The 14,764-nt window shown below is 32.6% G+C and overlaps 1 protein-coding gene across 1 annotated transcript; it reads right to left on the bottom strand.

Moving 5' to 3' along the window:
- Positions 1-3,232: 3,232 nt before the first annotated feature.
- LOC18031547 (protein SOMBRERO) lies at positions 3,233-4,653 on the bottom strand. Its single transcript, XM_024190989.1, has 3 exons — positions 4,485-4,653; positions 4,041-4,339; positions 3,233-3,877 (listed from the first exon to the last, which is right to left on the bottom strand). Exons 1-3 carry the CDS (start codon positions 4,651-4,653, stop codon positions 3,233-3,235), a joined length of 1,113 nt encoding a protein of 370 aa, XP_024046757.1.
- Positions 4,654-14,764: the final 10,111 nt, after the last annotated feature.

The following is a 14,764-nucleotide window of genomic DNA, read 5'->3' on the forward strand; positions in this document are numbered from 1 at the left end:
GATAAAATTACTTAATTAACACTACTACTCCTTTTCCTTCAATTCTTCAATTTCACTATTGATAATTCAAACTTTTATCTTTCAATTTTAAATACATATTGACATTCGCTTCTCAACTTCTCTAAATCAAGTTCACAATGGCTATGACAATTTGTGAGGTAAAAAACCTACCATAAAATATAGAATATCAATCAATTTTCACTAATCATGGAAATCCTAAAAGTTTTCTCGAGTTTTATATTTATCTTTAAAACAACAAATCTAAAATGAGCAAAAGGACAAGAATAGTAATAAAAAGAAAAAACAAGTTTGATTTACTAAGAAAAGAAAAGAATCAATTGCCAAAAGAATGAAACTGAGATTTTCAAATGTACAATGTGATAATAAAAAATAAAAAATAAATTTTAAAGTAGAGAGAGAAAATAGGTAAAGAATAATGTTGAGATTTTAAAATTTTTAATTTTAATAATTAATATCTATATTTTAGATGGGTATGAGCGAAATTTAGTGAGTTCAAATAACCTTATTATAGTAAAAACTATAGTTCATTTTAGCAAGTTGATGTTGTGTCTTGCTATTTTAACTAGGCATGGGCAGAACCAAACAGGAACTGAAAAGTTAACTTTTTTTTTTCTTTTTGTTTCGATTTGGTGGCTTTTTCTAAATAATAAAAAAAAAAAAACAAATGATTTGGTTCAATATAAACTGAATATTTTGATTTAATTTTTGGTTTTAAATTTCAAATCTAAAAACCGAACAAAAAAAACTAAAAAAAAAAATTTTAAATTAACAAATGCCACGTGGCATTATTTGACAGGTGAAAACACATTATTCTTATATATACACACACACTCTTAATAGGCGTCGGGATACGGTGGGATTATAGAAAAGACTCTAACCCATAAATGATCCAGAGTGCAAGTGGAGTGACAAGAGCTATCATCACAACGAGCATTATGTGAAAGAAAAAGAACAACCCATAAGCACCGTCGTCCTTGCTGAAGTCGAACTTGAGTGGAAGTGCCGATATCAGAGCCAGCCATGCCATTACGAGAAATATAAGACTCCATTTTTTTCCAGTTGTTCCGGTAGTACTGGCTCCGCTGGCGTATGTTCCACATCTTCTTGTTCAGGTCATCATTAGTTAATAATAAATTAATTAATTAATTAAATTCTAATATCACAAAATTATGGTTTTAATGAATTAATACAACCACTTGAAACCAAGAGTATGTTCTACACACGTATTTAGACATTAAATCTGTTACACACATTGGTCCTTGCTCCATGGTATCAGGGTTAATAGCAGGATTAATTAATATTGATATCGTGGTCCAAATAAAAGCAGGTAGTATACGTATACCTCCTCCTCCTTCTCTGTGATGATGATCAGCTCCTTCTCCATGGTAATAATGTATTGATTAGGAAACAAATTACATACAATGCTATTACTATTAATGATAATATTAATAATGCAAATTTAATTAAATATCATAAGTTTAGCGCCTAAAGCCAAGTGCGCGCGCGTGTGTATATATATATATATATATATATATATATTATCTACGAAGGAATCACTTACTTTACTAAGAATAAAAATAAATTTTAGATACATAGTATTATTTGTAGTGAAATTAAAAAAAGTATTAATATTTTTTTTAATGAAATTGGAAGAGCGCCCACTTTTTATCTCAATCCAACAACCCTTACCTTCTAATTAGTGCATGTGAATTTGGAAGTGCATTTACGTTATTAAATAAGTGATTAATCATTATATTGGACAATCTAACACTCTAATTGTGTTGACAAACGTTTTTTAAAAGTATATTATTAAGAAATCGGGAAATTATCAATTTTACACATGATATTAGGTGAAAGTTCTAAAATATTCGAAAATATTTTTAATTATCAACAGTACTTCGCTTAATTTTTAATTAATAATTAAGATGGAGATAATTAATTGTTTCGTTTTCGTTATTATTGTCTGATTCTTAATTCTTATCATATTTAACTTCAAATTTATGGATAGGGAAATTATAGAATGTTTATTGCCATTTTTTTTTTTGAGTGATGATACAATCACAAATTCTTGAAAAAACTTATCTTGTACAAACTGATGTGACATTAATTCATTAGTTGAATGAAAGTATAAAATAATAGAAATACATCAGGTGAGTCGAGATATTTAATTCAACTAATGAATTAATGTCACATCAGTTTGTACAAAATAAATTTGTATAAGAGTTTGTGATTATATCATTACTCTTTTTTTTTATAGAGGAAATGTTTAATGTAAATTTTAAAAAACTAAAAATAAAAATAAAATTATTTGTATTCCGTACAATAAAAGCCAAACATGTGCCATATCTGCAATACCTATATTTTTCTCACTTTATTTGGTCTTTTTAACCAGGCAAAACAACAATGCTAGATTGACAAAGAAATTGGGAAAATTTTGACAAAGCATAAAAGTATAAAAATTCAGAGTAGTTATTCATCAACCTAATTTTTGTCAAGACATTTCAATCTTTTCATACTTTTATCAAAATTTTGTAACCCACTTTTTCCCCCTTTTGTCAAAATAGCATTTTCCAATTAAGAATCTCAAGTTAAAGAAAATTATCGTGTAGAGACTTGAGGATAGTTTTTATTTTTACGATGGGTTAAAATAGAAATACCTAAAGATAATAGAGAAGTTTTCTATATAAGTGATTGTGGTCCCCCAAATTATATACAACATTCTTTTTTTTTTTTCTTACATTTCATCAACAAAGAGAGTGTAGAGAGAAAGTAAAAAAATTCTCTAGAAAAAGGTATTGATTTGAAAGACAAATCACATGGTTATAGAGAGTAATTGATTGTTATGGATTTAAGTTCACTTCCGCGTATTCAATTATTGATTCTTGATGATACAATATAAATGTTTTTATGATAATTTTTACCAAAGAATTATTCCTTCAAGAATTAATGTGCATTGCGATCTCTCACGCTGGAACCGTTAATCGGATTACTTGATATTAATTAATTAATAGCCTACCTGCAAACATTTTGATGATACTCAAAGCAATAAACTCAACAAACTGGTTAAAGATAGACCTTCAGAAAAGTAAATGAATTAATACATATATTGCATGCGGCAGTATAATTAATTGAAGTAAAATTGTCTGTCCCAAGGCCTAATACGTACGATAAATTAAATTTATAAGGCATAATGCATACTTTCAACTCTGACCTACTTGGAAAATTTCATAATGTCTTCGGCGTCGCAGCCAAGGTAATATAATGGGAATTTCTGATAATGAGTTGATGACGAAGCCACTTGTACATGATCAACAACTGTAGACGAAGACGAAGGGTTGCATTTGCTATGCGAGTTAATTTGATCCGGCTGCTGCTGGGCGCTGTGATGCACATGCGATGTAAGAAGCTTATCTAGAAAAGACCAGTCACCGTTGAACCTCTGATCATGTGCAGCTTGTTGCATGAGTCCAGAACCAGACCCAGAAACGCTTGTTGTTAGCCTCAACAAGTTTTGGGAGCACTCAATGTCCATGTTGTTCAAAGAGATCATAGGTGAAATAAAGGAGGGGGTAATTACAGCTGATTCTGAGCTGAACAACTGTGGGAGATGCATGGAACCATCAAAGCTACTATTACATTCATGATACAGTGCTTGCAGATGACGACGACGACTTTGTTTTGGCTCTGGAGCTGCAGAGGAAGCAGTAGCACTAGTCTTCATTATGTAATTATTATTATTATTAGATATGATGTGTTCTTCTTGATCGTATTCGTGAGCAACCTCTGATTGGAAATATGATCTATTAATGTGATTCTTCTTCTTGAAAACCCTGCAGACTACCCACCCATCCTCCTGCTTTTAATGAACCAGGCCAATTAGTTAATTCTGAATACTGATTATATAGAGTGTATTTAATGAGACACTAATTAATTAATTATCATGCCACACGCGCGTCTCCTAAATTGAAAATATGAACCATTTATTAATTTGGCATATATGTGCATATACCTACCTGAACTACCTCAGAGGAGGAGGAGGAGTACTCATCATCGTCCAAGCGGTACTCATGCATGATCCAATCAGTCTTTTGGCCATGAGGCGCACGTCCTGTGTAAAAGACAAGCGTTTTCCTCATGCCAATCCTCCTAGATGAGTTAACGTTGGCCATGGTGATGTGAATGGCCTTGTCCCTCCCCGTTGCTTTCCAAAACCCAGCTGTGGTTGCTCTATTTGTTCGAGTTCCTGTTGGATATTTCTTGTCCTTATGGCTGAAGAAATACCATTCATTTTGAGGACCCGATCCAATCCTACATTTATCTGTAATCAATAACCGGCCGGGTAAGTAATCAATTAATGTAAATTCACATTCTAACATACATATATAAAAATATATCATATCAACATCATCAACATCTACATGCAAATATATATTATATGTATGCAATTATAGCTAAGGCTTCACCTTTGAGGTCCCAAGGCTCGAGTTTGTTGAGATCCACCTCCCTTATGACGTCTAGGTCGATGGCTTCAAAAGAGACCTTCTTCCTCAGATAATAATATAAGAGTTCCTCATCAGTTGGATGGAATCGGAATCCTGGAGGAACTGACAACTCTCCATTTCCTGCCATCATCCTCGATCTACAATATTGATCGCTCGGTCTTCTATAAAATTAATCAATTAAACACATGAACATACACGATTCTAATAGATATATTTATATGTGTGTGTGTGTGTTGGTCCTGGATTCAACAATACAAACTAGGCTGCTTAAATTAATTAGATGCAATATATGCCTAGCTATGTGAAAATTCACGCACCTTATGACTGGAGGCAAGATTCCGCGATGCGGGAAGTCGCGCGTAATACTTCTGTCAAGTGAAAGCATATGCTTATTTCTTTAATTCAGTTTTAACTATTGTTTTATATATTGAAAATCTAGTTCAAAAACTTCCATGCATGCACCATGCATGTACCTTATGATTTTTCTTTTTCCATTACATATATAAGAAGCTGGTAAATAGATCAGAAATTGAAGGGTCTCTTTAGAAGATTACAGAAACAGAAATACTGGAAGGTTGCTTCAAGCATGTATAGTGCTATTCCAGCATTAATTTATGGTTGAAGATCTCAGTGAAGGGGGGGGGGCTTTTTTTTTTTTGAAGAAAGGGGAGTTTGGTTTCGGATAACAGTGCTTCTTTGCAGCCTTTATTATATAAGCTTTCATTTGATCTTCCAAGCAGAAGCAAGAAAAAAAAAAAAAAACAGATTTCACTCCATATTTCACTAATAAAATAAATCTTAATGGTTAACATGAACATTTTGAGGTAAAAAGAAAATGTTAAGAATTTGATGAATCAAATTAAGACTCTCTCTATACCTATTATGTATGTGCTTAACTTCAAAATAGAGCATGATCTGTATGTTGCCTTCATGAGAAGGGAGAAAACAAGGGAAAGAAGAAGAAGAAGAAGAAGATGATGAAAAAGAAACGCATGTAAAAGTGAATGATGAAGAGTTAAAAAGAGTATCAGACCTCTTAAATAAAGGTGGAGATGCAATATTTCTCTGCAAGACAGAAAAAAAAAAGACAAGCGGAAGACGATGAAAGGGAAAGCACCGAGGCGGCCGGCCAATTTCTTAGCTTCAAGGACACGGTGTGCTACGTTATAATAGCTTTTTATTGAGAGTAAGAAAGGCGGTGGGGGCGTGAGGGGGTGGGTTAATGTATCGTATTGTATTATGGATCATGGATCAGTGTCAACTCTCAAGCTTTGGTTTATGAAGGAATGGCAATCGATAATGGGAACAGAAATAAAGAAACTGCCCTAAATAAATAATATTTTAAAAAGAAAAATTATATCTAAATCTGTTAGATAGAGCTACTAGGTTGCTATATGACAATGAGCTAGTATGAATATCAAATCTGTCTCTTCTGATAAATTTCATGGATGAGAGAAAAAGTATATGAAGCATAAAAAGTCTTTGGTAAATGTCCGTTGAATGGGAGACCCTAATCCCGAAATTCGCCTCATTAGAATGAAGAAAAACTGCTTAACTGTCAATTAATTATGTACTATTTTGACTTTTTATTATTTATTTATTTTTACAAACTTTAATTCACGTATCTGTCTGTGTACAATTATACACACACCGTCAGTCAGAATCAGAGAGGAATGAAAGGAATTCATTTTATTCCTTCATTCCTTTTGTGTGTGTGACAACAAAAGAATAATATATATTAAAACAAGATATATGGAAGGTAAAATAAGTAAATTAATATAAATATGGTAAATTGATGTAGTATTAGTAAATAAAAGAAAAACCTATTATTAAATATAAAATTTGTAAATCAACATTTAGTATAAAAAAAAATAAATGATGTAAATAGAAGGTAAAATAGGTAAATTAAAATAAGAAACATAAATTGGTGGGTCAATGGTAAAGAAAATAAAAAAAATTACAAAAAAAGGAAAAAAAATCAACCATAATTGTAAAATCAAACATTAAATGAAGACTTGTAAATTGAAGTTAAAATAAGCAAATTAACATAAGAACAGTAAATTGATCTGATATTAGAAAACAATGCGAAAATTTATAGATATAATATAAAACTTATAAATCAATATTAAATGTAAAATAAAGCATAAATTGTGTCAATAGAACATAAGACTTATAGATGGAAGATAAAACAACTAAATCAACAGAAGACTAGTAAATTGATAAATTATTTGTAAATAAAATAAAAAACTTATAGATATAATATAAAACTTATAAATCAACATTAAGTGTAAAATAAAAAATAAATGATGTAAATGGAACATAAGACTTGTATATGAAAAGTAAAATAAGTAAATTAACATAGGAGTGGCTAATTGATATATCATTGGTAAATAAAATAAAACTTATCAATACAGAATAAAACTTATAAATCAACATTAAGTGTAAAATAAAACATAATTAAGTAAATAAAACATATGGCTTATAGATAGAAGGTAAAACAAGCAAATTAATATAGGAGTGGTAAAAAATATATTATTGGTAAACAAAATAAAAACTTACAAATGCAACACAAAACTTGTAAATCAACATTAAATGTAAAATAAAACATAAATTATGTAAATAAAATAGAAGACTTGTAGGAATGTAAAACAAATAAATATTATAAGAGTTATTAAAAAATTATAAATATAAAATAAAAACTCATTATAATAATGTTTACCTTTATGTTTTTATTTCTAAATTGAATAATGATAATTTTGGATTTATGTAATACATGTGATGATATATGTGAAATTTTTTTAAGAATAAAACTTATTCTCAATATCGAAATTTGAAAACTTTTTCATATTTTTCAAAATTATTTGTAAGAAAAGTGATTTTGCATTCTTCTAAAGCTTCTCGACAAGAACTCCAAATGATCTTTTGTATATATAAAATTGAAAATCAAATCTAATTTTATGATATTTCATATGTGTTTAGTAATGTAAAAATGTCTTTTTATTTTGTTTTGGCTTGATCCACATTAAAAAAAATAAGTTTACTTAATTAACCTCTATCGTAAACAAATACTATAATAGAAAATAGAAAAAATAAGTTTATAAATGTATATATAATTATGGTAAAACAAAAAAAAACATGAATATGAATCTATAATCCATTCGATCGCCCTGCCACTGAACAGAGTGTCCTCCGATTTTTCAAAAGCCGGGGTGCATTGCATCAAATTCAGTGCAAGTTTGAAGAGGAGTTCTTTAGTTTAGTTTTTCAATACGTAATATATCATTTGTTTATTTAATTTCTTCTCTTTTGGGAGTGTGTGATATCATTGAATGCATGATACATGATCCGAGCTCGATACATATACATATGTAGAATCATCAATACAACACAGTGCTCTTTTCCGTTTCGGGGTCTACAATTTAATCATAACATACTATAAATTAAAAGGCTTTTACAACAATACAATATAAACTGTTGAAAAATTATTTTATAACATTGTAAAATCTATTATAACATTTTAAAATTTTAAATGTGCATTTTAAAAATTAAGAACATTTTTTAATTTAATGTTATGAAACTTTGAATATGTATTTTAGAAAATGTGGGTGCTCATGCCTAAGAATTTGTATACGAAAATTATCTCTTGTGGACACTCGTATGTTTTTTCGTGCTAACTCACTATTAGGTCATATGGCTTTGTACTAGAGAATATATATAAATAAGAAAGAACATGTATGTATTTTGTGAGGTTTAATTTCTTTAGTTTCGATTAGTCGGTCATAATATTTTAAAAATTTTTTATTATGCAAACTTGTTAAGGTCACAAAATTAAAGGTGAGATTAATACGAAGTAAGGAAGGAATTGAAGAGAATAGTAAATGAAATAATGCTATACTTATTCCATTAAGATAATCAATTGAGATATTCGCCAAATGATGCATTTTATATGTCATCCACTTAATTGGGTATAAGTTGATTATTAATAATAAAATCAATTAATATATGAGATCTGTCAATAAAATGATTGGTGACACATAAGAAATTTGAAGTAAGTATAACATTATTGTACAAAATAAATAGTGCAATATAAATGTGTTGTCGAATATAATTTTTGCACGTGATGGATGACGATCAAGCAAAGTCCTGAAAGTCCGTGGCACATACACGTGCTGATCCAACACAAATTACACAATTCAAGGTCTCGATTGGGTTAATTAATATATAAATGCGAGGGATAGTGATTGCATTATTTCACATCGCGACTGGATTCTCACGCAACGTCAGTAGTAATAAGCCAAATTATGATTCCCGGTCAAACACGGTGCATGAAACACCAAATTAGTTTGGCTAATAATATTATTGCACGATATAATGTACTGTTACAGAGCCCTCCATATCACATGAATTATTTATATATATTGCAAAGAAAACTGTTGTGCCGTTGCCTTTACGAACACTACGTTTTATCTTTAATATCATTGTACTTAATCACTCCAGGAATCCTATGTCTATACCTCCCCATATACAGCGTATTTCAATATTGAATAAAGTTAATTTTGCCCTTCATTGATTATCATCAATCTGACTAGTTACTTATAACAATTATAAAATTTTCAGTTTTTTTCCACCAAGTAATGTTTGAACATTGGACTCTTCAGGTTTATGGTTGGAGTCCTCAACGTGTAAATAGAAGTTTCTAATAAGCTACAAATTTCTCTAAGACAAGTTTTAGATAAAATGCTTCCTTGCCGAAGATATTATTACAATAAACAACTCAATATAGTTATTAATATATGTAGTATTACTCACTCTTAAAATAATTCCAAAAATTTGGGTAACAAAATCTTTAAAGGAGTAGTGCTACTACACAATATCACTTTATTAATGATGAATTTTTAGGGTATGCAACAGTACTCATTGTCAAATATTTCCTAGTATGCAAGTAATAATACTTTAATAGAGGATGTGACTTGTAAAGTTGTAACAAGCGTATTTTAAAATCCATGTACAATTACTGACAAAAAGAAAGTGGCAAAAACGAAATAAGGATGTATTTAAGCCGTATTTGGTATTAAAGTGCTGTAACTTTTAAATTATAAATACTGTAAAAAAAATTGTAACTGTGAAATAAAAGTTAATAGTATATAGTAAATATATTTTTTAAATAATAATTTAAAAAAAAAAATAAAGATATAAAAAAACTTTTCATCATATAAGTAGAAAATCAAATTAACTAGCTTCTAAACTACAAGAGCTAATGTTTACCAAATACTTTAGTATTGTAACTTAAAAACTACAACTGTCCAACCTCAATCCCAAACAGGGTCTTAGAGTATGACTAGTTGTGAATTGTGATGAGAAAGTAAAAATTAATATATAAGAATAAAACAGATAAGTGAAAGAATTTGGTTTCTTTTTTTGTGGCAAGTAGCTAGAACTAAACTTAAATCTAAAGAATAAAAATTTATGGACAACTTAAGAGACCACAGTGACCCTACCTCAAGCACATAATAACTAAGTTGAGTAGCAAGCTCCAAACCCTCACAAACAACCAACAACTCGGCATAAAGGATCGGCTAGTGCCTAAGAAAAGAACCAAAAGCCATTATGATCACACCCCCATGATCGTGCAAAACACCACTAATAACAGACAACCCAGGATTTCCCCTAAAACAACCATCCACAATTAGCTTCACCACTCTAGGCAGCAGCTGTAACCAAGAAACTAATCCAATCAACCTCCTAGTTTGCTCAATAACCTGCACCCCTCCTTAATCTGAGAGCCTGAATTTAGATACCACCCTATAAAAAACTACAATAAAAGAAAATGCCATCAAATCAAACTTGAAAGCATTTTGAGCCTTCCAAACATGCCACAAATTAAGTAAGGAAGAAGAACTCATACATATCTCTGAGAAGAGGCACAACGCTGCTAGTGAACAAGTAAAGTCTGAGGGATTATAAAAGCAACATGCTTCAAACCAAGGATACAATGAAAATGGTGCCAAACTTGTTTCGCCTACATGCAATCAAGAAATAGATGCTTAGAAGTCTTGGCAGCTTGACTAGATAGGCATTAAGAAACCATGTGAAATCCTCTTGAGCACAAAGCATCATTAATGGCAAAAAAACCATGCAACAGTCGCTAGAGGAAAAAGGAAACAGGTCGGAGAACTCGATTTTTCTTGGAATTTTAGTCAAAATTCCTTAAAAATGAGCAAAAAGCTCCAAAACGACTCATGTTTTCTTTAGTGGCATCTTATTGCCGATGCCGATGTTTATGCAAAAAATTGGGTCAAAATTCTAACGTGTCCCAGAGAGTCCTACGGAAAGACCAAAAGCAGTGAGCTATAACCTTTGGATTTAGGGCCCAAAATGGCCCCAAAGAGAAAAGTTAGAGATTTTCTCCAAAAAGTGGTGAGATTTTTTCCTTGCCAAACTTTTTTTGGGTCATAACGAATCGTGTGAAGATGTTTGATACCGTTTTCAGAAGGTTTTCATCGGTTTTTGGGAACTTATTCAAGAAATAAGCCGAAGAAAACAATTTTTCTTGGAATTTTGGTTAAAATTCCATAAAAAATGAGTATAAAACTCCAAAAGGACTCCTATTTTTTCAGATGGCATCATGTCACTGGTGCCGAGGTGCGTGCAAAAAATTAGGTTAAAATTCATTTGTCCTAGAGAGTCCTATGCAAGGACCAAAAGCGATGTGCTATAACCTTTGCATTTAGGGCCCAAAATGGCCCCAAGGAGAAAAAGTTATGTTTTTTCTCAATAAAGTGGTGAGGTTTTTCCATGCCAAAACATTCCTTGGGTCGTAACGAGTCGTGTGAAGCTGTTCGATACTGTATTCAGAAGGTTCTCATAGGTCTTTGGGAACTTAATCAAGAAATATGCCGAAGAACTCGGTTTTTCTTAGGATTTTGGTCAAAATTCTGTAGAAACGAGCAGAAAGCTCTAAAAGGACTCCTATTTTTTCTGGTAGCATCGTATCGCCGACGCTGATGTGTGTGCAAAAAATAGGCCAAAATCCCAATGCATCCTGGAGAGTCCCATGGAAAGGCCAGAAGCGGTGTGTTATAGCCTTTAGATTTAAGGACCAAAATGGCCCAAAGGAGAAAAGTTGGTTTTTTCTCCAAAAAGTGGTGAGGTTTTTCCCTGCAAAAACATTGCTCGGGTGGTAACGAGTCGTGTGAAGTTGTTCGATACTATTTTTAGAAAGTTTTCACAGTATTTCAAGAATCTATTCTAGAAACAGACTGAAGAACCCGATCTTTCATGGAATTTTGATTAAAATTCCATAGAAATAAGCAGAAAGCTCTAAAAGGACCCCTATTTTCTCTGATGGCATCATATTACGAATGCCGAAGTGCGTGCAAAAAATCATGTGAAAATTCCAACGCGTCCTAAAGACTTCATGGAAGGATCGAAAATGGTGTGTTACAACCTTTGGATTTGGGGTCCAGAATGGACCAGGGGAGAAAAGTTGGATTTTTCCTCAAAAAGTGGTGAGGCTTTTCCCCTGTGAAAACATTCTTTAGGTTTGTCACGAGCCATACGATGTTATTCAATGTAGTTTTCAGAAGGTTCTCATAGGCTTTGGGAACTTATTTAGGAAATAGGCCGAAGAACTCGATTTTTCTTAAAATTTTGGTCAAAATTTCGTAGAAATGATTAGAAAGCTCCAAAAGGACTCCTATTTTTTCCAATGGCATCATATTGCCGACATTGAGGTGCGTTCAAAAAATCAAGTCAAAATTCCAACATGTTCTAGAGCGTCCCATGGAAGAGCAAAAAACGTTGTGCGCCTTTGGATTTGGGGCTTAGAATCGCCCCGGGGAGAAAAGTTTAGTTTTTCTCTAAAACATGTGAGGTTTTTTATTGTAAAAAGATTTCTTGGGTCATAACGAGCCATGTGAAGTTGTTCGATACCGTTTTCAGAAGGTTCTCATAGTATTTTAGGAATCGATTAAAAAAAAGCAGAAGAACTTAGTTTTTCATAGAATTTTCATCAAAATTATGTAGAAATGAGCAGCAAGCTCCAAAAGAATCCTTGTTTCTTCAGTGGCATAATATCACCAATGCCGAAGTGCGTGTAAAAAATTGAGTAAGAATTCCAAAGTGTCCTAGAGAGTTCCATAGAAGGCTAAAAGCGGTGCGTTATAACTTTTGGATTTGGGGCCCAAATTGGCCCCAGGGAGAGTTAAGTTTTTTTTTTCCCAAAAAATGGTGAGGTTTTTCCTTATAAAATATTCCTTGGGTTATAAAGAGCCGTGTGAAGCTGTTTAATACTATTTTCAGAAGGTTCTCATAGGGCTTTAGGAACTTATTCGAGAAATAGGCTGAAAAACCCGGGTTTTCTTAGAATTTTGGTCAAACTTCCGTAGGAATGAACATAAAGCTCTAAAAAGACTCATGTTATTTTACGGTGGCATTGTATCGCTGACGCTGAAGTACGTACAAAAATCGGGTCAAAATTCTGACGCGTCCCAAAGAGTCCCGTGGAAGGGCCAAAAGCGATGTGCTATACCCTGTGGATTTGAGGCCCAAAATGGCCCCGCGGAGCAAAGTTGGGTTTTTCTCCAATAAGTGATGAGGTTTCTCCTTGCCAAAACATTCCTTGGGTCCTAATGAGTTGTGTGAAGTTGTTCAGTACTATTTTGAAACAGTTCTTATAGTATTTCTGGAATCCATTTAAGAAACAAGTCGAAGAACCCAATTTTTCGTGGAATTTTGGTCAAAATTCTATAGAAACGAACAAAAAGGTCCAAAAGGATCTCTGTTTTCAATGGTGGCATCTTATTGCCGATGCTGAGGTGCGTACAAAAAAAGGGTTAAAATTCCATCGCGTCTTAGAGAGTCCCATGGAAGGGCTAAAAGCAGTGTGCTACATTTGGATTTGAGGCCCAGATTAGCCCTAGGGAAAAAAGTTGGGTTTTTCTCCAAAAAGTGACAAGGTTTTGCCCTGCAAAAACATTCTTTGGGTAGTAACAAGCCGTGTGAAATGATTCAATATCATTTTCAGAAGGTTTTCTTAGTATTTCTGGAATTTATTTATGAAACAGGTCGAAGAACCCGATTTTGTATGGAATATTTGTCAAAATTTCGTAGAAACGAGCAAAACGCTCTAAAAGGACCCCTGTTTTCGCCGGTGGCATCATATCGCCAATGCTGTGTGGGTGCAAAAAATCGAGTCAATTTTGCAACGCATCCTAGTCCCCTAGAAGGGCCAAAAGCGATGTGCTTTTACCTTTGGATTTGGGGCCCAGAACAACCCTAAGGAGAAAGGTTGGATTTTTTTTTTTTTTGCAAAAATTCATGAGGTTTTCCCTTGCAAAACATTCTTTGGGTCGTAACGACCCATGTGAAGTTGTTCGATACCGTCTTCAGAAGGTTCTCATAGAATTTCTGGAATCTATTTGGAAAACAGGCCAAAGAACTCGGTTTTGTGTAGAATTTTGGTCAAAATTCCTTAGAAATGAGCAGAAAGATCGAGAAGGACCTTTGTTTTCTTTGATAGTGTCGTATTGACAACGTTGAGTGTGCAAAAATTTGGGTCTAAATTCCAACCCGTCCCAAAGAGTCCTATGGAAGGGCAAAAAGAGGTGTGCTACATCCTTTGGATTTGAGGCCCATGATGGCCCCGAAAAGAAAAGTTTAGTTTTTCTCCAAAAAGTTTTGGGATTTTTCCCCGCCAAAAGATTCTTTGGGTAGTAATGAGTCGTGTAAAGTTGTCCAATACTTTTTAGAAGGTTCTTATAGTTTTGGGAAAGTAATTCAAGAAATCGGCTAAAGAACCAAGTTTTTCTTAGAATATTGGTCAAAATTCTGTAAAAACACGCAGAATACACCAAATGGACTCTTGTTTTTCTTGTGGTACCGTATTGTTGACACTAGGGTGTGGACAAAAAATCGAGTTCAAATTCAAACGCGTCTCAGAGAGTCCCATACAAGGGCCAAAAGCAGTGCACTATATAGCCTTTGGATTTGAGGCCTAGAATGGCCCCCGGGTGAAAAGTTAGGTTTTTCTTCAAAACGTGGTGATGTTTTTTACTACCATAACATTCGTTGTGTCGTAACGAGCTACGTGAAGTTGTTCAATAATGTTTTCAGAAAGGTTTATAGTATTTCAGGAATCTATTCAAGAAATTGGCCAAAGAACGCGATTTTGCGTGGAAGTTTGGTCAAACGTAAAAACGAGCAGAAAACTGCAAAAGAACCCCTTGTTTTCTCCGATGGCA

Source organism: Citrus clementina, unplaced genomic scaffold, assembly GCF_000493195.1.
Source record: "Citrus clementina cultivar Clemenules unplaced genomic scaffold, Citrus_clementina_v1.0 scaffold_9, whole genome shotgun sequence".
NCBI lineage: Eukaryota > Viridiplantae > Streptophyta > Magnoliopsida > Sapindales > Rutaceae > Citrus > Citrus x clementina.

Excerpts from the sequence above, each read along its gene's own strand:
- LOC18031547 (XM_024190989.1), bottom strand. The coding sequence starts at position 4,653 with ATGATGGCAGGAAATGGAGAGTTGTCAGTTCCTCCAGGATTCCGATTC. Across the intron at positions 4,340-4,484 it reads CGAGCCTTGGGACCTCAAAG|ATAAATGTAGGATTGGATCG; the intron begins GTGAAGCCTTAG and ends TATTGATTACAG. Across the intron at positions 3,878-4,040 it reads CCTCCTCCTCCTCTGAGGTA|CAGGAGGATGGGTGGGTAGT; the intron begins GTTCAGGTAGGT and ends GTTCATTAAAAG.